This window comes from Brachyistius frenatus, unplaced genomic scaffold, assembly GCF_029030835.1.
Source record: "Brachyistius frenatus isolate BFR_SWC_R1_liver_20210118 unplaced genomic scaffold, ASM2903083v1 Contig_106, whole genome shotgun sequence".
Lineage (NCBI taxonomy): Eukaryota > Metazoa > Chordata > Actinopteri > Embiotocidae > Brachyistius > Brachyistius frenatus.
In genome coordinates, this window is record NW_027210705.1 from 91,183 (window position 1) to 118,190 (window position 27,008).

The 27,008-nt window shown below is 41.9% G+C and overlaps 1 protein-coding gene across 1 annotated transcript; it reads left to right on the forward strand.

Moving 5' to 3' along the window:
- Nucleotides 1-3,051: 3,051 nt before the first annotated feature.
- On the forward strand, nucleotides 3,052-19,772 carry epsti1 (epithelial stromal interaction 1). Its single transcript, XM_069712037.1, has 10 exons — nucleotides 3,052-3,348; nucleotides 4,463-4,521; nucleotides 4,624-4,704; nucleotides 4,821-4,894; nucleotides 5,111-5,194; nucleotides 6,838-6,911; nucleotides 8,072-8,150; nucleotides 15,912-15,985; nucleotides 16,395-16,591; nucleotides 18,338-19,772. The coding sequence occupies exons 1-10, from the start codon at nucleotides 3,188-3,190 to the stop codon at nucleotides 18,481-18,483; spliced, it is 1,029 nt and encodes a 342-aa protein (XP_069568138.1). The 5' UTR covers nucleotides 3,052-3,187; the 3' UTR covers nucleotides 18,484-19,772.
- Nucleotides 19,773-27,008: the final 7,236 nt, after the last annotated feature.

A 27,008-nucleotide genomic window follows, 5' to 3' on the forward strand; every position in this document is an offset into this window, starting at 1 on the left:
ATGCTAACATAGTAAATGAATACCTCAAAAGTGGAGCAATAATATGGACTCTTCTCGTGAGCACAGTAAATCACCCAAGTCAGATCAAAATCATGTGTTAAAGGGTTTGTTGGAGGCGCTGCAACACCTCTTGTACACGGGTCCAAAAACCAGAATTAATAATATGAAACATGTTTTTTTATCCATCATGTGATTCGACAGATTTGCAACTCTTTGGGTCTCTCAAAATTAAAATGAAGTCCACTCCAGAGCCTACGTCACACATTACAGACATGGATTGTTTCTCGGACTGTTTAATCTGAGGGACTTTTAGAAGTATGAAGAGCTGGTATTTCTCCAAAAAGAATTAGGCAAAACTTTGAGAAAAGTTTTAAAAGTTTTACATGATATCTTTTTTCCTTGCACCATTTGTGACTTTTCAGACTGAAAGATAAGTCAACATTTTGAGAAATACATTTTTCTTGCAGTGTTACATGGTTGCTTATTTACCTCCCCTACCTCCCCCGTTCGCTCCTTATCTAACGTCCAGCTAGAAAGTGAATAAGGGTAATTTCCCCCAAAATATCAAAACAAATTTCTTTTTTTATATAACATTTTCTCACATAACAGCCTCTCTCTGGTGGCCTGGGCTCAAACATATTTTTTTTCGCAACAATAATTAAAACACGACTTTCCAACGTCAGAGAGGAAACAAATGAAAGAGAAGCTGAAAACCACCAAAACTTTACAACAATGTCTTTCAAGTGTTGGGTTTGGAGCTCTAAATGGAACGTGGGCTCTGGCACTTTGTAACACGCCTGGGGTTACAGGACTGATTTTCTCATTAGGGTCTGAAAAAGTCAGGAACCACAACACAGACAACATGGAGGAGAAACGCCCAGTTATTATGATGAAAGACCTGATTTCCCAGCACAAATATACCAGAGCATGTTCCTGGATCGTCCGGGAATAATCTGTTCAAAAATCTGTGGAACTGCATTGAAAAAAGAAAAAAAAAAACACTACTGGGGGACTTTATCTGGTAATTGTGACTTCCATAGTTATTAGTCAATAGCCTATGTACATTTTCACATCTTTTTTTAAGATTTTATATTAAACATTAAAAGTCTTTGTGTAGAAGATGTTATTTTTTACAAAAAAAAAAAAGGGAAATTTAATGTTGCCATGGATACAGTGAGTTAAATTAAGGCGACAACCTGATCCCCTTTGTTTAGTATTGAAAACTGAACAGGCTGAATTAGCCAATAGCAGCTCCTGTTTGGTCCGAATGTACCCTAAAAACTAAACTTCTTGTTGTTTTTAGAACATTTGCATGCACTTTCTCCTTTCACCTGCTGTGGTGTCTTTGCATTATCAGTCACAAATAGGAAGAAACATTATTTAATTTTTTTAAATCTAAAAACAATCCCCATCAACCAGGAGGATTTTGCTGTCATAGAACACCTATGTGCTGAGGGAGAAAATCAGAGATGAACTTAATTCAAGATACTTACCAACTCAGACTCAACAGCCAGTTGGTATGCGTACTTTCAAAGCAGAGTTAATGTTATCAGAAAGACAGCACAACTTTTCATTAGTCACTTTGGGCCATCAGAGACGGGCTCAGTTCCGGTTGACCCTGCACAACTAATCACATTTAACTCGTCTCTCTGAAGTTCATCAATCAAATTTTGGTGTCTGGCCGTGGGAACACAGCATCAGATGTACAGGAAGGAAACATTTTAAACAAACCTCCCACATGAAAAGCCAAGTAGGCTATTCAATGAAATAATGAAGGCCTTAAAAAGAAACTTAGCCATTTTTATTAACACCCAAATTTGAGGAAGTGAGTTCTTTCTTTCAATAACCCCCCTTTAAGGGTTTGGACCAGCTGGTTGACAAATGTAGCCTCCATCTAGTTAACCAGCTCTTCTCTGTTAAAAGGAAGCTGACAGTCTTCTTTAGGCTTTTTAGTATCTCAGCCTCTAGAGTAAAGATAATTATGGAGTATGAACTTATTGTTGACTCACCTCTGCTGTTACCCCTGAGAAAATTAACACTTACTGTTCAATATTATTGATAAATACAATAGTGATGTGTTAGTAAGATATGCAGAAGATATGGGTCAGCTCTGTCCAATGAAGTAATTTGATTTGGAAGGTTTATTTCATCATCACTTACTGACAGATAAAAATTGTTTTGATGTCCATGTTAATGCAGCACTTCACATGTTGCAACGTTATCAATTATTTTGTTGTGAGTGGTGCAAAAACAAAGATACATAAATAACAATAAATAAATAATAATAATATAAAGAAGAAACATCTTTCTGGACATCGGAAACAGCTGTGGTACAATGTTGGTACACGTTAGTGAAGATGTACTTTTAATTTCATCAAAGATTTCCTGATGTTATTGTGACTTTGTGTGACTTTTTAGACTACGGCTCTATGGGTATGATGACCAGTGTGCTGAGCTGCTCTGATGGACGCACAATGGAGTCAAAGGCTGCCTAACACTACAGACAACACCAGCAGGGAAAGGAGACCTCAACCAAACCCACTGGTAGGAAGATGCCTTCAGCAACCATCCAAACACAAACCTAATCAGGACTAGGTCAAAACCTTGAATAATGCTGGACCATAAATTAAATCTTAGAGGGCTTTTAATTTGAAATGGATACAGGAAGTCAAATCTCTCAGTTACTTTCTCACTCAGATAGACATTAACATTTATAGGGCTGTCCCCACTGTTGAGGTCCAGCCAAAAGCCACGGTTTTGATCATCATTTATCATTTAATCTACAGTATGTTAGTCATCTACTAAAGCATGTGTTTGCTACAACCTGGGCTCCTCCTCCGGGCAAAGCTGGACAACAACGCCGAGCTGCAGCACGTGTGGAGTCGAGGTCGGTCCTCTGTTTATAGAAGATGGTCAATTTACTCCGTTCGCCCCTAAAGGGATGTGGGAAACACGGACCTTCTATAGTTGGACTCTCTGCGTCCTGCGCCTGTTTTCCCAGCAGGTGGCACTGTTGCATTAAACCCATCCTTCTGTGCTACGTGTGGCAGAATAATTACATATCTGATGGCAGATGACTCATGTAGCCCTCACTCCACTATCCGTGTAAAATAAACTGCACAAAGAATAGAGGTACAACAAGGCTGCACAGCGCGACTAGTCTGTGGCAGACTTCATCTGTGTCCGCATGATGGATCCTTACAATAACCAAAGAGACACCAGAAAGCAGCTGAACTCCAGGGGAAACTCTGCCTACCAGACACAAAGCGCGTCAGGTGTTTCTGGAAAAGACCAAACACCTGAAGATGTCAGTGGAAATCCTCAGGCGGCAGACAGACAGCCGCAGCAGTGAGTAACAACATTTTACAGCTTTAAAATGAAGTCTGACTTTTAAAAAAAACAACAACAAAAACAGGCTGTGTTGCTTTTAAAATATTCACATTAAAGTTTGTATGAAAGCTCTAGCCACTCTAACAGGCCCCGAGCTTGCTTTATATTATATTTAATAACTGCATATGTTTGTTATTGGAGAAATTACCGCCGCTCACTTTCACTTTCGTTTCATGAGATTGGAGAGCGAAACGCTGCATTCGTGATTCCTCGTAAATCCAAGTTGCGTCTTACAGACAGAGTTGCATGACTTGATCTTTCATGCACTTTAATATAAAGTGGAGTCTGTAAGAAAAGAAAGAAAGAAGAAGAACAACACATGGATAATTTACAATACGGACTAAAACATATTAGAAAGCTATCATAAAGATGTAATGATTTGTTATTTCTAGAGTTATCGCACGTGAAGGCAGCATCACAGTGTTATTGATGTAAATGTTACTTTCTTATTCACTGACGTCATGTTGCATTTCGCAGGTGTTTCCTTTTCTTTTGTATTTTTATTATTACTTTATTATTTAAACTGACGGAAGCTCCATAGTTGAAGCTTATGGCTTCTTGACCCCTCGTGTCATTCTTTTGTTCTTATCTGTTTATGGATTTTATGCTGTTTTACATGTATGAAAATTAAAAAAAGGGGGGGGGGCTAAAATGAAGCAGCATTTTAATATTGCATTGCATTGTTAATAATTAAAGGCACTGCATTTTTGGAAATAGTGAAAACATAAAGCCTGCAATGCAAAGGATCTTATTTTAATGCTTTAGTTATGTCTAATTTTCCCTCTTTTACAACAGTCAAAGATTGTTTAAAACTGCAGAACTTTATTTAAATTCTAAGTGTCAATATTATAGCTTAAAATTAAGCTTTTTTTTTTTTTTTTTTCCCAACCTTGAATCTTCTTAGCGAGTTTAGCATGTCTCAAATGCAGTGTTTAATGTTGGACTATACCAAGAAATGTCTGGTTATACAATGCAAGTAAACCAGAAAAAGAATTACACCAGAAGTAATAATGATATATGGTGTACACAACTCATTCCCAACAAGCTCTTTGTGTGTCTGTCTTTGTCTCAGCTGTGATGTATTCACGATGTTCCCGCCAAACGAATCCCGGCGAAACAAGATCAAAATGAGTAACTATTCAACTTATTCTATTTCCATCTTCTTGCATGTTTGAAATTTGTGTTAAATTAATAGAGGGTTGTTGTTTTTTTGTGTGTTTTTTTGGTCCTTAGTGGCTCAAAAAGAAGAAGAGGATTTACAGCAATGGAGAGACACACACAGGCCTCCTCCTGTGCACCTTACAGAGAAGCTGGGTAAACCAACATCCACTACAGCTGTACTCTCCTTCACATTCACCTCCTATCTTCAGCATTATTCTAACTCTACTATCCCCGATGACTGACATGTGGCAATCTGTTCATTTCTCCAGGTGGTAACACAACAATGGCTGAAGCTCGGGAGAAGCAGCAAACAGACTTACGTTTCTCCAAACTGAAGAAGAAGGTATGTCCTTCAGCAAAATCAGATTCATCCATTCCCTTTATGCAGTTTTGAAGATATTAAATATCCCAGTGAATTATTGTCATATACAGTATGCATGCAGGATATAAAAACGTAGCATGCTTAAGATGCAGGAAAGCAGCAGAACCTTAACTTGGGCTTTTCTTATGAATAACGGCTGAACCACAAATAAATATTAATGTCATATGTTGTTTCAAGATGGAGAAGGAAGCGTTGGACAAGAGGAGGAGGCAAGAAGACGAGGAGAAGCTGCAGGAGGTGAAAGACAAACAGAGGGAGAAGGTGAGACCAAAACAAGAATATCTATTAAGGCATTTTATCAAAAACAGTTATGGTTTCAATTTGCCAAATCAAACAAAAATATCCCTCAAATCACTCAACAAGCCTTTGATTTGAAAGCATTTCTATTCAAATGAAACCTTACACATTATGGGATTCATGCAAAGAGTTGCACAGGTACTCAAAATATAGCAAAGCAATATTGCATTATGAGTTAAATAAAAAAAAAAAAAAACATCAAATCTGTGCCTGCTCAGTGATGGTTCTTATCTTTTGTCAAACAGACATCAGAAATATGCATCAAAATTAATGCAAACACTCAGAAGTGCCTCTTGGTTGAATTGTTGTAACAGTAACGAGTTTGGCTCAACATGAGGTGGTAAATAAAATTAGAAAAGCAGGGCAGCTTCAGATCTTTGACATCTACTGTACACTCATTATTAGGTTCACCTGGACAACCCAATACTATCCAATGCAACAGTCCTGCCACAACATCCAACTTCATGAAGGTGGTAAGAAGATGCCCCACTGCTTTTCACTGGTTCTTCTCAGTGAGGAACAATATCCTGTTTAGCCAGCAGATGTCAGTAGAGACAAGCATCCTGAGCTGGAGCAGGAGTTTAAAGCAATGAGGTTAATTGGCTTGTGGCTTTCTAGCTGCCAAAGACAGCTCCTCACTGATATGTTCTGCTCCACGTCTGGCTCTTGGTCAAATAGTGTTTAATGGACTGCTATAGTTATGGCGAAGGGTGATTAATGCTGAAGACCAAACTGGTATTCCGCAGACCTTTTCCTGTTGCGCCCTGACCTCAACGAGGCCCGAGGAATGTACTGTGATCTAGCGAATAAACACACGCATGTGAAGCAGCCTCTTCTTAGACTATAGCCGTGATCGTCCGAGACTGTCAGAAACCTGCACTTGGGTCATGAATCCCTCCCGACACACTTTGGTTTAAGTTTCGCATGCAGGGGCAGTTAAGGACCAAGCAGAGAATTATCAAGTGTTCACACCACAAAAACTCAACAGTTCATCTTGGCTTCGGGACTCACCCGCCTTCTTTTATCACAGAAATGTCCAGTTTTCCTGTAAATACTCACTGCAACACGGCCAGACTACAATCTGTGGTGACAGAATGTAATGTCAAAAAGTAATTACAGATTCAGAGACGAATACGCTTGTTTTCTAACCAGAAAATACGATTCAGTGGCTTATGTAATGCCTTACAAAATCAGACACTGTTATAATAATATAGTTAAGGAAGATGTTGCGGTTCCGTAGTTAGCCATGTTTGATTTCAGGTCTCGTGCTCAATGGAGAAGTATTACTTACATAATGTAAAATCAAAACTGAACATGAAAACATGAACTTGCAAGCCGTTCTCAATGTCAGACAAGCAAAAGTAGCGTGCAGTATGAAAATGTCAGGATACCTTAAATGTTCTACAACAGTAGCTGCAGCCTGGATATCAGGCTGTACTGTAGACAGTATATGTATGTTGGATGCATACCTGGTGATTCAGGTCTTCCAAAGTGCAACATGAATACTTCCGCTGGTGACTGAGAAAAATGTCAGTCTTGCATGTTGGAATAAAACAGGTATGTGCTGCATGATGTATGCTGTGACTGCTGACTGTGATGCATTGCAGGCTGAGCGCCAGGCGGAGAGGAGCCGTCAGGAGCAGCAGAGGAGGAGCGAGCAGCTCGGTCAGGATCACCACAGGTCAGCCCGGGATCAAGTTCACTCGGCTCTCATCACTGTCACCCTGCGTGTTGTGTTGTTTAGCGTGCTGTCAATAGATCCTAGTCACAGGTGCATCAGATGACACGATCGCCCGACCTTTACACCAAGTGTCGGATCATCTGATCACCTGTAAGTACAGTTTTAGCACTCAGCAGAAAGAAGAAAAACAGAGCAAGAGAGTGACCTCGTTCAACTATTAAGTAGCTGTAATGTTTTCCGTGGATGCAGGACACATTTCTTAGGAAATAAAAGCCGGTGCTTTCAGCTTAGAAGAACTTCTTCATAGCAGACATTTTGACTTGTCACAGTCGGGAAATTACAGGTGTAATTAATGATGGCCCAGTTCCATTACATGTCCCCAGTGAGCCGTGACAATAGACAAGCATGCACAAAGACAGGACCTTCCCTGTCATTAATACACCTGTGCGTTCCCTACTGTGACAAGTCAAAACGTCTGCTGTGAAAAAGGTCTGCACGTAGGCTTTCTTTAAAAAAAAATATATATACATTACAAAACACAGGCTGAGAAACCCGGCCATACTCCACATGATGAAATCAGTGGAGGGCCCCTTTAAAGAAATCAGGATTTTATATGGGATGTTGATACAATAACGATGTCAGATCTACTGTATGAACAAGGTTTTCATTCCATATTGTCCCACAGTGTGTCAGACCACTTTAAATCAATTACCCTGACAGCTGTGATGTTATTGGAATGTGATCCATGGCTTGCTTGGAGGGAAACTGCTTGTCAAGTAGCATCTCTGGCTTCTTTACAAGAGAAACAAAAACAGGAGACAGCAGACCCAAGTGCAAACCTGAAGAAACAGTGAAGATATTTAGAAAATGGGGCTGGTTGGGACAGCGTAGCAGATCAGATGCTCTGAACAGAAAGAGCCGTGTCAGACAGGGACAAACAAACTTGGTCAACCTTGTGGGACTGTCAGCATCCCAGGCTTGTGCAGTGCCTGTTGCGAGTCATGCCTTATTATTTGTGTGTGTGTGTGTGTGTGTGTGTGTGTGTGTGTGTGTGTGTGTGTGTGTGTGTGTGTGTGTGTGTGTGTGTGTGTGTGTGTACGTACGTGCTTTTCTTTTTGAAACATGCAAAGCAGAGGATGTAATGTGTGTATTTCCTGCAGGACAAATGAGAGTTTCCTACAGACGATTGAGAGGAGATTTCCAGGTCCATCCAGCAGTGCCTCACACACTTCATCCACGGTGAGCCGGCGACCACATAATGTGTGTTTTGGGTGTCTAAATTGCTCTTTGTGCATCAATGTGTGTACATGTGGACACACACACGCTCGCGCTTTGCGTCTCAGGGTTCATCGCTGAGTCTCATGTCTGTGGCTGCGAGTCGGAGACTGAAGCTCTGCGGTAATTCACACCAATCCTGTAGATCTGCCTTTGTAAGATGTTTTCTAAGTAAATACTTTTGGGTGCGGAGTTTTCATCATCTGAGGCCGCATGAGTATTAAGCTGTATCCCCACTAGGCCGGGTGGGCGAGAGGAGCCCGATCCCCCTGCAATTATCTCCTGGTCAGAGTTGGGGCACACAGCAGTACAGCAAAACAACAGTTGAGTAAAAGGAAGAGAAAATACACAGAGAAATATGCCACTACTTTTCCTCCCTACTGCTTCTCAGTGTTGTCTGTCCGTCTGCTCCTGGCACTCGCTTTTTTTTGTCTGCCTCCTTTTCTTTTTTCTCAGCCTCTCTTCCTCTCTAAATGTTGGTTTTCCTGGGAGGGAAGGAGTGGAAGGCTAGCAGAGTTCAAGGGACTTCCCAGGGTTCACACCGAGCAGAGACAGAGACGCAACATGACATGACTGCGAGGTTTGTGCAGAGTGGAAGAACCTGTGCTGATAAAAGTACCTGGAGAAAACCCCCTGCTCCTCACCAACCAATCACAAGCCTACTCACTCAAATAATGTAATATGGAGATCAATTTCTGCCACTTAAATAGGAAAACATTTCCTAACAAAAAATTATAATAAATAAGCTTGTCAGATCCACATTTTGACTTTCCAAATCAATATTGTAAGAAGTCAAAAACAAAATAAAATGTTTAAAGTTTGAATTATTAAGAAAACATAATGACTCAATGTAAAAAAAAATATGAGATGAAATACCAAAAAGTTAACTAAATATGAAAAAATTATGATAACAGTTGAGATGAAAGACTAAAATAAAATGAAATGTCAAAGAAAATCACAGGCAGGGCAATGTGGAAGCCAGGGAAGAAAAAAAACAGAACATTTGCCATAAAAGTCAAGTTGTAATAATGTTAATTCAAAATTTCGATTTACTATTTCAATGTTATGAGATAAAAAGTGAAAATGATCAGATAAAAGTAAAACAAATTCCAGCAACATTGATTTAGTATATAAACATTATGTTGAACTATAAGAAAAAAGTCCAAATTTGCACTTAACAAGAGATAAAAAGTCAAAAGTGTAAGTTAAAAGTCCGCATATGACTTTGCGGTTCAAAATATTGTAATAAAAAAGTTCCAAATAATAAAAAAAAAATGCAGAAAAAATGCAAAGACAAAATGTAAAAACGTGCTCATAAGATCATAACATCATAAGATAAACTGAAATGACATGATTACAAGTCAGAATCAGGATTTATCAGGTCAATTTAATGAGATAAAGAGTGAGACTGCTATTTGAAAAAGATCTCAGAATTCTGAATCAGTAAAAAAAGCAACTTTATTTAAATATTTTCTTCTCGTCTTTACTTCTTTTTTCTTTCTGACTCAAATGGGCATCCGTACAGCAACCACTTGTTCTCGCTGTAAATAACTTTCCTCTTAATCAACCATCTTTTTTCGGGTAATTGCTGATGTAAATTTCAGACGAGTGAATAAGTCACAGTTATTCTTAGCTCAGAAAACATACAGTTATTGGAGAGTGTTGACAGCTTCTGTTGGAAAGTCAGACACGGTGCTCAGAGTGTAGGCGCTCTCCACCCAGCCCATCAGTGATGTTACAGCAGACAAAGAGAGAGCGAGCAGGAAACAGCCTGAGGACACACTGTGAGAGTGTCTGGTGACTGACAACTGTTGAAACTGCACATGCAGCTCCCTCGGTGGACAGAGGACGTGTTTTCTTTCAGGCCTTTTCTCATTGTCGTGCTTCGCTTTTCTGTTTCTCTCTCTTTTTTTCACTTCTCCAGTAGGCCTGATGCAAATCTTTCATCGGGCAAGTTAGCGGGGAAGGAGAGACAGAAAGGGAACACAGAGACCTGGGGTCAAACTATGGTGTAGAAAGAAAGCAGTTACAGTAATAAAGAAGTATCTGTGTTATGGTGGGAGACACACACACACACACACACACACACACACACACACACACACACACACACACACACACACACACACACACACACACACACACACACACACACACACACACACACACACACACACACACACACACACACACACACACACAGACACACACACAGACACAGACACACACAGACAGGCTAATTGGATGACAAAGTTTAATACAGTTTACAGTGATTCTGGGGTTACAGTGAGAAACAAAGGCTCAGTTATTCCTGGATTTCCACCTTATCACCTCACTTCATCTGGTCTTGCTTTGTCTCCCCTTAGTTAATCTTGTCACCACTTACGTTCTCGTCTCTCCTGTCTCCCCTTGTTTTTTCTTGTCTGGTCTTCTGTCCTTTTCTTGCCTGCATTCTTTTACTCTCCTCTCCTCTCCTCTCCTCTCCTCTCCTCTCCTCTCCTCTCCTCTCCTCTCCTCTCCTCTCCTCTCCTCTCCTCTCCGTTTCCGGTTGCGTGTGAGTGTGAGTGGTGGACGTGCGAGTGGTGGACGTGCGTGGTGGACGTGAGCGTGGTGGACGTGTGAGTGGTGGACGTGTGCGTGGTGGACGTGAGCGTGGTGGACGTGTGAGTGGTGGACGTGTGCGTGGTGGACATGAGCGTGGTGGACGTGTGAGTGGTGGACGTGTGTGTGGTGGATGTGTGCGTGGTGGACGTGTGAGTGGGGACGTGTGATTAGTGTGATTTTTTTTGGCGTTGGTTGGGAGGATGGCGTCCTCTGAGACGTCAATCCAGCAGGGAATCCGGTTACTTCCACCGGATAGCAGCGTTTCAGTAGAGGAGGTCCTGCTGGCTGTCAGAGAACAGGTGGGACATGACAAACTTTCCTTTGCATCTAGGGTGAATAAATATGTGGTTGTGTTCGTGACAAGCGAGGCTCATGTCCACAACCTGATAGAGAATGGCGTATTTATCAGAGACAGTCTCTGCTCATGAAGTTGCAAATCAAAAAAGGTTGGACATAATCCTTTTGCAAGAAACTCACACCACTCCATCGGATGAAGTAGACGGGGGTTTATGGTGGGAGGGCTCATACACCCTGAGCCACCGCACCAATCTTAGTGCTGGAGTAGCCGTGCTGTTTAGAACAGGAGCTAATGCAGCAGTTCTGTCTCACTGAGGTGGTGAAGGGTCGGCTGCTGATGAACATATATTGCACCACATCACGGGCCAGAAAGAGCACGTTTCTTTACTGCGCTGCAAAACGAACTGCAGAACTGCCATCAGGACGAACTGACTATTGGAGGGGATTTCAACTGTACACTGGACTTCACCATGGACAGAACAAATGAGGAACCACACCCACAGTCATCTTAGAGTCTCCACAACATCATCACACACTTAGATCTGTTGGATACATGGAGAGTAAAACACCCACAAACCAGACAGTACACATGAGTTAGGGTCAGCAATAACGGGATAAATGCAGCCAGGCTGGACAGAATTTACATCTTTCACAATCTCAGTTCCAGACTAAAAAACAGCATAATAAGTCCAGTAGGGTTCACCGATCACCACCTCGTCAGCATAGGCTTGATAACCTCACCGGGTGAAAGGGTTAACTCATACTGGCGCTTCAATAATAAACTTCTGCAGGACAGCACTTTTTGTCAGAGCTTTGGGGTTCTTTGGCGGCACTGGAAAACGGAGAAAGGTCACTTCAGTTCTCTAAAGCAGTGGTGGGAGGTCGGAAAGGCACAGATCCGTGTGTTCTGCCAGCAGTACACCTCAAACTCCACCGCCAAAATCAATACTGCTGTCAAAGACCTTGAAGGAAAAATAAAAAGTATTGAGGAGGGCTTCCAGAGAGACCCGGATCCCAGTGTGGGCCAACTACTGCAGGAGAGGAGGTTGGAGTTGAGCTCTGGTCAGGTCTCGCTTCCTCCAGTTGAAGGACATGGATGCTCCGAGCTCAGTTTTCTTCAACCTGGAGAGATCGGTGGTGCAGAGGAAGCGGATGACTTGTCTGAAGCTCCCAGGAGGAGGATGACCACCGACCAGAGGGAGATGAGGAGCCATGCCGTGGAGTTCTACGCTGCTCTCTTTGGGGAAGAGCAATGTTGTGCAGAGAGCCGTAAGGAGCTCCCGGAGGGTCTTCCCCAGCTCAGTCCTGCAGAGAGGGCTGCAGGACTGGAGGAGCTGACGCTGGAGGAGCTGACGCTGGAGGAGCTGACGCTGGAGGAGCTGACGGCTGCAGTGAACCAGATGGCTTCAGGAAGGAATCGACGGCCTCTCTATGGATTTTTTTAAGCAGTTCTGGAACATCATCGGTTCTGACTTACATTGTGTGTTCTTGGAATGTTTTAAAACAGGAACACTTCCTGTGTCATGTCAGCGGGCAGTACTCTCCCTGCTGCCCAAGAAGGGCGACCTGGCCCTTCTTAAAAACTGGAGCCCAGTGGCCTTGCTTTGCACTGACTATAAGGTGCTTTCCAGAGTCTCCACCAGACTAAGAGACTACTTGGAAGTAATTGTGAATAGCGACCAAACCTACTGTATCCCAGATAGAACAATTATGGACAACATTTTTCTCATCCGTGATGTGCTTGATGTATGTAAATTCCACGATGTAGATGTTGGTATTGTCTCACTGCAGCAGGAGAAGGCTTTCGACAGGGTGGATCACTCATGTCTGTTTTCTGCACTCAGGGCTTTTGGGCTGGGTGATGTTTTTTTGACCTGGGTGGGTCTGTGGTGCTGAATGTCTGGTTAAAATGGGAGCAGGGCTGAGTGGACCGATCCCTGTACAGCGAGGGATCAGACGGGGTTGTCCTGTCTCAGGGCAACTATACAGCCTTGCTTTTGAGTCTCTGTTGTGCAGGCTGAGAAGTCGGCTCAGTGGTCCGTCACTGCCTGGGTCCTCCAGTCTTTGTCGTCCCCTCGCTGTGTATGCTGATGATGTAAACATCTTCATTGGGGGCCGGGGAGATGTTCTTTGTCTGCAGGATACCTTGTCTCTGTATGAGAGGGCTTCATCTGCATGGGTGAACTGGGAAAAATCTGAAGCCTTATTGGTGGGACAGTGGAGACATCAGACGGTGCCTCGCCTGCCTGGAGGTCTTCAGTGGGGAAAAGGAGGTTTAAAGGTGTTGGTGTGTTTTTAGGCTCTGAGGACTTTCAGAAAAAGAACTGGGAGGGAGTTCAGGAGAAGGTGTGTGCTCGGTTGTCTCAATGGAAATGGTTGTTGCCCCAGTTGTTGTATAGGGGAAGAGTTCTGGTTGCTAATAACTTGGTTGCCTCGACTCTGTGGCACAGACTTATCGCTCTGACGCCACCAGGAGGTCATAGCAGAGATACAGAGGTCTGTCATGGACTTCTTCTGGTCTGGCCGGCACTGGGTTTGTGCAGCAGCTCTCTATCTGCCTGTGGCGGAGGGGGGGCGGGGTCTCATTGATATTCAGTACAGGATCGCCTCTTTCAGCCCAGAAGCTGCTCTATGGCCGTGGCCCCGGCTGGATGGACACTGCTGGACTGCTGCTGAGGAGAGCTGGGCGGTCGGGCTACGACAAGCAGCTCTTTCTCCTCCAACCTGAGGAAGTGGACTTCACCGGGCTGAACCGTTCTACGGCTCTGTTCTGCAGCGTGGCGGGTTTTTAAGACCTCGCGTGTAGCTGATGAGACTCCGGGCATCTGACTACTGGAGGAACCTTTGTTTTTTAGCAGCTTCATAAGGACTCAAACGCTGCAGTCTGCCAGCCTGCGAACGAGTTTCAGAGAAGCCGGCTGCACTAAACTGGGACATTTGGTGAAGATGTCATCATCAGCATCATCCGTGGTCACCTTCAGACAGAACGCCATCTGTCAGGCTGACCAACAGAATAGCGGAGGAGGTCTGTGCCACCCGGCCACAACACCTGAGAGCAGTTGCAGGAAACTGTACTCTGTCTGACCAGTGGGATGAAGTGAGTGAGTACCCCCCCCCCCTCCATTCTGCACACTGGTGAACTTTCTATCCGGTTCCGCCAAGCTGGCCATCTGGTTGACACAGAAGAATCGGGCTCGGGGTGCCGGTAGTGAGGATCTGGTTAGGGTTCTGGTGGGACTGTTGAAGGCCCGACTCAAGGCGGAGCACGCCTACTATCAGATGGTGGACAATATACAGGCCTTCAAGGACAGATGGACTATTGGGAGCATTTTATGCTCAGTGGTTGCTGGTGGAGAGCTGGTGGTGAACTTCGGAACATAGTGATCATTAACTGATTGTTTCTTTTTGTTCTTTGGTGGTTTATTTGGGGTATTTTAGTTTGGTTGATTTCCTTGAAGGTTTTTATTTTCCCATTTTTGCTTTTCAAGTGATGTTTTTAGAGTGTTTTCTGTTTTCCCTGCAAAAGTGAAATAAAGGGACTTTAAAAACTCTCCTCTCCTCTCCTCTCCTCTCCTCTGCTCTCCTCTCCTCTCCTCTCCTCTCCCCTCTCCTCTCCTCTCCTCTCCTCTCCTCTCCTCTCCTCTCCTCTCCTCTCCTCTCCTCTCCTCTCCTCTCCTCTCCTCTCCTCTCCTCTCCTCTCCTCTCCTCTCCTCTCCTCTCTCTCTCCTCTCCTCTCCTCTCCTCTTCTCTCCCTTCCTCCCCTCCCCTCCCAGGCTGCAGCTCTGTCAGATAGACGTCACAGATTAGCAGATGAAAGCTTGCGGCTGCGAAGCAGCAAAGTCAAACTTCTTGATGTGGTTCTGACCGGGACCCTGGGATCTGTTGTTCTTTCAACCTTGGCTCCATAAGACAGACTGATCTCCTCTTCATATCCTCTGTTTGTAGGCGTGTGTGATGTGTGTGATGTGTGTGTGTGTGTGTGTGTGTGTGTGTGTGTGTGTGTGTGTGTGTGTGTGTGTGTGTGTGTGTGTGTGTGTGTGTGTGTGTGTGTGTGTGTGTGTGTGTGTGTGTGTGTGTGTGTGTGTGTGTGTGTGTGAGTGGGAGATTTGATGCTCAGCTTTGATGGGAGCAGAGTGCTCACACAGGTGGGCTGCGTTCTCCTTTCTGACCCATTTGCTCTCCTGGGAAGGAAAACAGAGTGGGAATGAGGTGTGTGTGTATAGTTAGAAAATATTTATTTTTATACTACATTACTGTTGTGAATTGCATTACAACATGACAAACAGAACATGAAGACATTTATTAAAAAAGTGCTTAATGATATGACTAGAGTCAAAAAAATATTTTCTGTAAGATCACTAAGTCAGAAACTAATGTAAACAGAAACAAATCTAAAAAAAAGACCAGGTCTTGTACTCTTATTACCACCTCGGCATAGTTCCTCTGAAATGAATGAAATGTAGCATAGAACAGTCACATTAGTTTGCACATTATGCAGTTAAACTCAGCTTGGCTTGGAAATAAGGAAACCATTGTCAGTGCTAGTCATGTTGATAAGTGTCGGTGGGTTAAGAAGCTCAGGCGTTTCATGTCATATCTGCTAAACTTTACATTTAAACCTGCACCTCTACAAGCTTTTTTATCAGCTTAATAACTGTATATATTTACTGCGGCCCCTGATAGTGACCTTTACTGTAATGCTGATAAAGCGGTGTTTTTCAGCTCTTTCTTGTTTCCCAGGTTAATATTACATCGTAAACTATAATTTCCTTTTACTCCAACTGACCAAACATTGGTTTGACTAATCTTTTTTTTTTTTGTCAGAGTGAGGCTGCGGCGAGCAAACAGAGAGAAAAGGTGCCGAAAAGTGAGCGAGAAGTGGCGCAAGACCATAAGAGGTATGAACAACATTTCTATATTGTTTCACCTTTAATATTAAAAACACAATCTCCAAAAGTACAAAAAAACCGAAAACTGAGGCATCGGATGGAAGACTGAGTGGATATGAAGAAATGTTGGAGCTAAATACAAGCTACAAAAAAAAGAAAAATGGACTCAGTAAGATGAATCGTTTGTTTTGTTCATCCCTCTGGAATAAAACCAGTATAGGCTGGCCGGGTCGGTGAATGTTAAGTGTCTGTGAGCAGTTTACTGACCTCACTATATTTTAGTGGGTACAGGAGTTTAAAAAGCTGTCAAACACTTCCCGCTCCCTGCCAGTTGGATCCTGCAAGCATGTTAAGACAGAAAGTACAACATTTGTAAGTTAATGTGAACCATTTCTTTTATATTTTATTATTTTGACAGGGTCAACTCTCACTTTCTGGACAAACTCGAGGGTCGATGCACAGGGAATGAGAAAGAGAAAGAAAAAGAACGCGTTCAGGAGGCAGAGCGTCCCTGTTTGACCACTGAGGCCTTTAGACAACAGACGACAGCTGGACAACAAGAACCCCTCGTTCACCTGGAACCAGATCCAGAGCAGAGCTGGACAGAAGAAGCTGGTGAGCTGATATATGCGTGAATAACCCTCAGTCTACCATTTCTCACGCCTTTTTTTAGTCTCAATGCTGGTTAACCAAATCTAAATCAGACATGTGATGAGAGTTTCCCACCTCATCACTCTACAGCAGACTGATTGCCTGTTTAGTCTGTTAAATCAAAGGCGTAACGTACTTCAGAAATGTAGGCAGGAAGTTATGCGTGGTACATACTGATACTGTAGCTCCTGGCATTCAAATCCTGCTGATACTTGTAGTTTGTGGGAAATGGGAAATGTTGTGTGTCTATAAGTGTGAGTAAGGATGTTTTTATTTTTCCTCCTTTACTGATTTTTTTCCTCCTAATAAACAATATAAAAAAGAACATTAACGTGCGAGTTTGCAGACAGAACACAGCAGAGCTCAATGCCAACGCACACAAACAGTATGTTTTTATGCTACTGTCAGTCGGAGACAGAAATTCTCCGGGAGCGCTGAAACCGGGCGAGACTGGCAGGCTGTTGGCCCGCAGGCAAACAGACATGCCACGAGGAGGAGCGGCTCCGTCCTTTCATAATCTGCCTGGATTGACACCTGACTGGATGCAACCTGCTGTTTGCAACAAAAGACAGAAATGTTCATCAGCTGCTGTGCTGAAGCATTTCCTGTTGCTGCACGTGTGCATACTTCATGTATTGAAACAAATTATTTTTCTTTAACATTGTCAGTTTTTTACATTTGTTCACAATTGCTAAGACATATTTCTTGAAACCTTCCATCCTTTTCTCAAAACTGTAAGCACGAAACCCAATTCTCAAAGTACATTCACAAAACCTCTGACTCCTCTTGCAAAACCAAACTTTTGCTTCAAAACAGTTTTATCTGTGCTCAAAACCAAACTATGTTGTCAGATCATGCTCCAAGCCTGTCAAAAAAATGTTTTTAAATCTACAGAGCAGTCATTACACACTGCATAAAAAAATTGTAAACACAATGTTCAGGGCATGCAGCTAAGTTATGGAAAAGGACAAAGACAAAATGTAAATGAAAAGATGTTTCATTGGAGGACATGGGCAATGATTCCTTTAAAATGTTCAATATGTAACACTGCTGTTTCTCACGTAGTCTAATAGTGTTGTTCCATGAAGGCCTCTTGTTGCTGGGAGAACACAAGTGTCCTTACAACGCCACATGGCAATCTTTCAATTCTACAATAAGTGAACACGCAGTTACAAACATATACAGGCAGTACCATACAAACAGTGATGGACTTTCCCCAGTCTCCTTTATATTGGCAAAGTGATGTATTGAAACATCTATATATACAGTATACACTGTAAACTTTCAATACTGTAACAGAAGAAATGTTTACATGTTCTGTTCTCTGAATCTTTGATTATGGTGGACACAGAGAATCTGCTGATGTTGGTTTTACTCTTTGTCCTGCTTCTCTCATCGTCATTCCATGAACAAGAACATGATTTGTTACAGCAGCTCAGATTTAATCAAAATGTGCTTTTTCGGTCTTGCTCTTCCTCGCCTCCCTCGTCTTCCTCCACGTGCCCCACCTCTTACACTCACTCTTCCTATGTCTCTGCGACAGCTTCTGTCAATTGTGGATATGAACCCTCAACCGTCCACAACCTGTGAGCTCTGAACTGGCTTATATACAATAATGGCAGAACATGTACAGTAGTGTACGTCAAGGCAGTTAAAGACTCCTCTTTCAATAAGTGACTCATGGATTTTTCTTTCCTGTGTGTTTTCCAGACCCAGAGCCGGACTACGACTGGGCCTTGATGAAACTGATGAGCAGATTTCCAGACTGCAGCAAAGGCTTCCTGGAGGACATCCTTGACCAGTGCAATGGAGACTACGAGGAGGCGAACACTCTTCTCTTCTGCACATCCACTTAATTTTTTTTATTTTTATCTTTATTGTGGGTACTGTCTCTCCTTAATATTAATTTTGGCACATTAGAAGATGGGCAAAATGACAAAATAGAGTGATCTACCTTGGCAGTGGCGCTATATTGACTGCAATATCCAATAATACCTACAGAGCAGTACAGTATGTGCTTCTTGGCTGTTTTTGATTATGCTATTAATCATTGAGTGTTTGGTGTCTTGTATCTGTCTGCATGCACTCGTGAGTCATGTCGGGTTTTAAATTGATGTTCGTTTTCACCAGTTTGGTTAAAGGTCATCCCCATGACTCATAATCGTCAGATCATATTTGGGGCTCTTAATTAAATCAGTGTGTGCTGATGGAAAGACGCTCTTGTTTGTGTTATAATCAAAGTCACGTGTGATGTATCTATAGCAGGACAACAAAAGATGCAAATGCAGTCAGGACGGTCGGTCTGTAGAAAAGTTTCAGTTTAAAATCACAACAGCTCCAGAGTGCTCCAACAAAACACCTTTTTGTTCACTGTGTTGATCACTGTTTGAGTCTCTGAGTCATAGCCGTGTCAGTCCTGTCCCTCTCTGTCTTATACTAATCAGGCTATGGGGGTGTTCTGGTGGGCAGCGAGCACAGTGCTGCTGTTGGGGCTGTAAATGTCAGTTTTTTAACATTGCTGAGCTGGACACCAGAGATGGTTATCACCTGACCGAGGCAGCAGAGAACAGAGGGTGGTGCTCTCAGCATTAAGGGCTGAAAATCCCCTTCTACTTTGGCATTAAGTCACGATGAGTGTTTTACTGCTGAAGTCATCCCGCAAATGTGTCCCCTCTGAAAATCAACTGGAAACCCAGTGTCACTGACAGCCGTGCGCTCCTGAAGTCCAGATAAGTAACAAAAGTAGAAAAATGGGGGTCTTGCTTTATTTGAATTTCCTGGAAATATCTGAGTACAAACTCCCCTATTTTAAACCAAGTAAATATGAATTAGTTATAAATGTATTATCGGCAATTTCTTCCTATTGAATTGTTTGTTTTATCTGTTGACTTTTATTGTACATTTTTGTTTAACTTTCCTGCTGTAATCTGATTTAAAGACTCTCTTAGCTAACACTGAGAGAATGTTTCATACTCTCTATACAGAGTAATAAATTACAAAGTTCTTAATATGAAAATTATTGGGAAAATTATAAGAAAACACAAACCAGTAAAATAAAGAATTATTATTTACTTGCTCATGGAACTGATAGAGAAACTAATAATGTAGCATCGGGGCTAAAGGAATAATCTGACATTTTGGACAACACAGTGTTCACTTCTCTCACTGATTGTTATATAAACATGGATACCACTATATGTGTCTCTATATGTTAAGCATGTAGCAGTAAAATGATGATTTGCTTAGCACAAATAATCTGATGCAAAACAAAATGATACAATACAAGTTTACTGTCAGTTAACACTGAAATTCAGGTCAGGCCATGAGAGACCTTAGCTATCACAACTTCAGTAGTATGTTTTGCTAAATCTGGGTACCTTTTAAGTGTAACACCGTCAATTAAACAGGAAGAACTTGAAATGAACTGGTTACACGTACATGTGTGTGGGTGAGGTGGGGAAATATTGCTCTGTCACCTAATCAATAAAGTTGAGTGCGTGTCTGTGAGCTGATGAGACACTGGTGTGGGGAGCTATCGGATGATGTCTCTTCGGGCTGTGTGGATCTCTGACAGCACAGTTCAATCAGCTCAAATGGAAACAGCTCTGAGATCCGGAAAAACAAACCTGCAATCTGCTCCAAGAAATAGGTTTACAGAGTTATCTGGATAAAAACATAAAATCCCCTCAGATTTGTTACATGGATGGATGTAGAATGACTCGTTTCATTTAGGAAAGGATTCCAAATAACGTAATTGTAAAACCATAAACTTGGCCGTGTGTGTGTTTTGTGTGAGTTGCAGGATTGTGAAAGTTATGATGTCATATACGGTATTTCTGAGGGGAACATTGAGTATCGGGCATTCTTTGTGCTTGCTGTGATGAATTAATGTCTGTTAAAGACTGTCCTGAAAAAAATCACAGCATTAGTCATCTGTTCAGACAGCTGAAAACAAGTATGTCTACAGCCAGAGCCAAAGCGGAAGGTGGTGTGACTTTTTTATTAGGGACGGGGCTGGATGAATGGATGAACACACAAAGCACCGTCAGGTTGCATCATATCACACGAAGCATCACATCAGACCAGAAAGGTATCCAGGGAGAACAGTCGACTTGCCCAGTTTCAACCTTTGGCCAATTCTCCCTCCATAATATCATCCTCGCCCTGCACCACATGGCCATGAATAAATAACATGCGAAGAAAAGTTCAACTTCTGGCAGACACAGACCAAAATGTTTTGTCTCAGAAGTTGGAGGCCAAAACATGAGTGAACATTTCACAACTTGGATGCAGTGGTGGCTGTAAACTGACAGGTGGAACCAACACTGATGGGAGTGATGACAATGAACCAAAAATAGTGAAGTTGTGGGTCACAATGTGTAGAGCTGAGGAGACTGCACAGTTGGCTGATACTTCTCTGGTTCATTGCTACCAACAAACGTCTCTGCAGAGTCAGTTACACCAATATAAAAATAATGTTTGGAGCAGCTTTAAAATATCTTGAACATTTAATGTGATCTAAGAGTGGGCAATGGGCTAATAGAGCACCATCACCTCACTCACAGTTCTGGGTAAAAGTTCATTAGAAAATAAATAAAGGTCAAGAAGAAGAAGAGCTGTGCTGCAACAGGTAGGTTAATGTGGACCACGTGAAGTTTCTTTATTCCTTTTGATTATGTATTTGTTCAAAGGGAAAGGGAAAAAAAATGTATGTAACAAAAAGTATATAAATTATCACTGTTATAGTTACATTGTCATGTTAAGTAAACATATGCACCAATGCCTCCCTATTCTTGTTGCGTTTAATAGCTTCTTATTGTGACAACATACAATGTTTTGACAGGTTGGGAAAATTACCCGTTAATAATGCTCACTGTTAAAATGAAGCTTCCTGTTACAGGTGTGAAAATATGCAGAAGAAGTTTGAAAATGTTTACAGACCTTTGTGTCATCATGACACTGATGTGGTATTATTGGCAAGAATTGCAATATTTATGTTTTTTCATATCAGCTGTATATTTGAATCGCTGATATGATACCATTCTGGATACCTTGGAACTTTTAGGTTGGAAAAACAAGAACAAATTGAGCAACTAATTATAAAAATTTTATATTTGTGCTAATGCTATCATGAAAATAATCATTGTCTGTGATTAATTAAGTAAATAGTTGATATTTGTCATAATTAAATGTTCAGTGTGTCGGCTTCAGGAGGATATATTGGCAGAAATTGAATATAGTATTCATAATTGTGTTTTTCTTCGTGTACTATCACATGAAACAAAGAACTGTTGTGTTTTCAGTACCTTAGTATGAGTCCTTAGAGTTCCTCTCCTCACATTGACAAAACCCCTAAAACCTCTAAATCACATATTGAGAAGTTTTTTTTCCCCCAAGAATAAACTCGCCTCATGGCTTAGAGTGGCTTAATCCTAACTCATCACCTTTTCCTTATTGAGTGCATGTCAATAAATATGCAAACAGTCCCGCCCACCAGAAAACATGAAAAAAATTATCTACAGGAGAACATGAATACATTTAAAGTGGAAATTATTATCAACCATCAATTTTGGTCAACTGACATATTTAAAAACCCAGGTTAGTATCTAAGATGTCCTTCCTATAAAACAACTTACAGTTGTCTAACCAAGAAAAAAAAAAAAAAAGCTGCAAACTTGTTTTAATCAGTACATGAAAAAATAACTATACATGACATGTTTTCGGACATATGACTGAGCATAACACGGGGACAGGAAGAGCTCAAAATCAGACCTCTAATTCTTACACATACAGCAGCTGTCATCAATGTTTTTACAACAAGGGGTCAAATGACAAAGTGGACACCACGTAAAAGGGGTCCCTTGAAATGCTCGAAACACATTTGCCATACTAATTGAAAAGGTCAGTGTTTGTTTCTGCTGCCTCTAAGTGGCTTAATAAAACAGTTTGTGCAGGTTTAATGGTTTATTGGCTTTTATCTGAACAGATCACTCTAAATAACTTAGCATGTATGTAGTTGGGAGCAGTTGACATGAACTGGTACGGCTGGATTTCTAACCATCTCTGAGCACAGAACTCAAACATGATGCCAATAATGCCACTGTCCCATTCAACAAACATCTTCTCTCATTACATCGGTTTTCGATTAGCCTGAGAATATTTGAGTTAACAACGGGTCTGGTTTTCACTCTATGAATTTAATATTATTCTATTTTATTTGTATATACTGTGCATATTTACATTTTTTTATATTTTGTATTTTTACTACCTCTTTTTTTTTTTTTTTTTTTAGAAACAAGAGCGCTTTTCTTCAAAAGTCAGAAAGTGATGATGTAAGCACGCTTGGGCCCAGAAGCACTATGTGAGTGCAGGTCGGCGGGGGACGTTGGACAATTGGTGCGGTACAGTCACAGGTGGTTTCCTTTACAGTGATCTTTGCATCCTTGCAGTTTTAGTCCAACCTCAACCACAGCTATGGCAGTTTACAAAAAAAAAAAATGCCCATGAGTCATTTTGGCCCTGACAAGTGACCTACTTGGGCCTGTAGGTATGAGTACATGTTTCTTATCCCTGCACGTGGAACAATTGTTTCTCACATGCAGACTCAAGAGGAGGGAATCGGTCTCGCAGCAGGGAGGGTTTGGTCCAGCAGGAGAGAGGGAGGAAGGGGCAGGTGCACGAGGAAACAGACTTTTTCCCAGAGCTTCAAAGCGGGCCCGTTTCTGCCAGCAGAAAATCCAAACTGCACAAAACAAACAGGTTTGACACAAATGTACTGTGCTGACATACGTGGAGATAAACACACAAAACACCCACATCCCTCCCACCGGAGTGAGGGATACTGATCCTTTCCTGTCTGATCGCCAGCGGTGGTATACTGTTGTTCTTGAACAGAGATGAGTTAGAGGACACGGTACACAGGAAGAACTGCCTTTTCACTTTCGTGCTAATAGTCTCCGTGAAGGTCTTCCGTTTCCGTCCGTTAGCCACTAGGTGTGCATGTGTGGAGAAGTGTGTGTCTGCATAAATGTGTTATTGTGTGTGTGTGATAAATGGCCTCCAGTGCGATCAAATAAAAGTGGAATTTATTTGAATATACTCAGAGGCTTGGACTTGCTTTCATTACCAGGTACTTTACTGTCAGGACTCACGGCTGTAAAACCCATTACAGCTGAGCTTCTCTCAGTGTACTAAGGTCTAACATAAATATTTGGCTGTTTAAGGAATTAGGACACGGTTTGGTCTATTTCACTATTGTTGTTGTACCTTCAAGTCATTGTCACTATTTAAGTTACAGGACCACCCAGCTGTTGTTTCTGAGGATGAGCTGTGCCCCAAGGAGAACCATTGCCTCAGCATATGGCAGAGCTACACAGACCAGCACAACATGCATGGATGCAGAGGCCTACAAACGAGAGGAAGAGTTGGGGGATTCCCAAAGGGTGGTTCATAGTCGGATGAGGTCACCTCATTCTGTAGTGTTACACACACACACCCCAAAACTTCTGGGTGAAAAATACACTAAAATATGTCCGCTTGAGATACACCCCGACAGTCACACACAGCTATGAAGCTCTGGAGAATATTAAATGTTGGTCTGAGAAGCATAAAGCATCTTGATATGTCACAAATCACCTCCATTTGTTTTTATAGCTCTGGAGATTATTTGAAAAGCTATTCGCATCAAGTTACAGTCTGAGCTCATGCATGACCAGTACTGCTAGAGTCACACATCCACTTTGTTCCTCTGCCAGACCAACGCTGGGTGCAGACCAAGGAAGGTGAGCCGGCACTTTGCAGCAAAGCCAGGATTGACAAGGAGATCTTAATTAGTTTGATCAGAACGGCAATAACAGTAAATAATTTATGCGTGCGCATATCAACCTTGAGAAATAAGTTCCACTAAAACTACTCAGCCCCCGCTAGATGGAAAGATCAAGTATTCTATTAAACCTAATCGGAAGGTGGGGCATTACAGCAGACAAATCATGGCCAACTCGTTAAACACTTAACATAAGGACATACAAAGTTGGTAAGAAAAGCAATAACACGATAACTTACATCACAACTACAATCAAACAGTAAAAAGTCATGCTAGCTGCACTGATGCTGTACTGAGACACAGCTATGCTCTGAGCTAAATGCTGAGCTCTTCATGTTAACATTTATTAGCCATTAAAAGAAACAAACATAACTTAATCAAACATGTTGAAGTTCCAATATCATCTAAAATTAGATTTCCATTTCTTTCTAAGCATCTGCGCCGGAGACCCAGCTGGAGGCTGATATTCTCGTTGGTCCGCCGATTCATTCTTGTGAACACAATATCTGAAGAAACGCATTCACGGAATGTCCTCAAATTTATGACACAAACGTGCACATCAACCTCAGGATTAATTCATTAGTTCTGAGGGTCAAAGGTCAAGGTCACTGTGTACAAAAGCTCAGAATAGCCTGAAAGGAATTTCTACAAATTTTGCACACATGTTTCCTTGGCCAGTGCTTGGATTTTGGTGTCTGCTGTCTCTGCAGTCTGCTAATGTGCTAGTTTTGCTTCAAGAAAAAAAAAAACTATTGCCTTCGAGTGTCTCAGATGTAACTATACTACACCTTTGACTTCTTTCTGTACATGCAGGTCAATGAATATTCAAATAGTCCCCTGCTCTATCTCCACCCACCCCTCTGCCTCTCGCCTGCAGCTCGATCGGCAGCAACACATTTAAGGTGTATTGATTGATTCATGACATCTACTGGAAGCCTTGTTTTGATCCGCTATCATTTGCCCTGTTAAAGTTACTGCATTATGTGTTAATATACACTCAACACGTCCTGCATGTGTTTCAAGTTAAGATCCTTCTAGTGTTTAAATAGACAGAAACTTTGTCTCCAAGGCTTTGATTTTATTTAAAACATTGAAAACAGAGGAGACTCATTGTATACTGCAGCTGGCAGGAATGACTTCCCGTATCAGTCCTGTAGCGTAGTGATGTCTATTCACACAAAGTGTAATAGGTGTGTGTCAGGTTCCCAAGTTATCGGTCTCTAAAACTTCTGCCACCAACACAAAGAACTGGGAAAAAAAGCGGTGGAAAAACCTCAACAGCAATGGTTTTCTCAGAAACAATGTTCTGGTTACACACTGGACAGCTTGCACTCGGACTATTTCTTCAGTAGAAAGTAGTTCCAATGAAAACTGTTCAGAGTGAGGTCTGTGGATTATCCAGAGACATTCTTTCTACAAATAGATGTTCCTCTTAAATTTTTCAATTGTAATTTTTCAACACTTTCAACACCACAAGCAAGAATTCCAGTCACCTCCATTGTATTTGGGGTGGTGACAGAAAACTCACAGAAAGTTATTTCAAAACTTCAGCACATAAAACCAAAACTATCTGCATCGTTAGCTTTTAGCAAGGAAATATGGTTTTTTTTTTTCTATTTTGTTATTCAAGTACCGAGGCTTTAAAATATTGATGTGTGAGGCTGTCAGGTTGTAGTTGTCTGGCCTTGGCCAAACATTTGCACAACATACGACTATTTCCCCATCCAGGAGACAAGTCCTGTGCCGTCTGGGTACATTTTATTTTTGATAGCACCCTGCATGCTCCTCTTAGACATTACATATAGCACAAAGTCTGTACCAACGGAGAGGTGTATTTCAGGACACCGATAAACCTCAGACTGGTATGAGAAAAGATGCCAGACCTGCAACTAAGTCTTGTAATCGGCCAAAAATGTTTGAACACACATTCTCAAATAGATACACATTACACTGAATGTAAGAATGCATTGTGCACCCCTGCTCTTACTTTGTATCCCTCACTGTCTTTCTCACACACACACACACACACATACACACAAAAACACAAACACACATACACACACACACACACACACACACACACACAATATGCACTCACAAACAATGTCAAACCACAACTGAGTCACTTCGCTTCCTGAGGGAAAATTGGCTCCACAAGGAGGGCAGTGAAGGCATTCCTTGCCTGTTGGCCGATAGCGCTGACAGCAGCACATGTCTCGTGTGTTCCCATACACCAGGCTCTGTACATTACTGTGTAAAAATGTTGAGGCAGTTTAAACATCTACATTTGTTTCCCATCATGCAGCACCATTACTGATTGAGCCTAAATTTGTTCTGCAGCAGGAGTTTGGGCCAAACATAAAGCAGTCATAAAGAACTATCTTCAGCCAAAAGAAGAACAAGGAGTCCTGCAACAGATCATATGGCTCCAACAGAGCGCTGATCTCAAAGTCAAGGAGTCAGTCGAGGATCATGTGAAGAGACAGAAGACACCGAGACAGACTTAATCCACAGAAGAACTGTAGCAACTTCTCCAAGATGCTGGAACAACCTTTTACT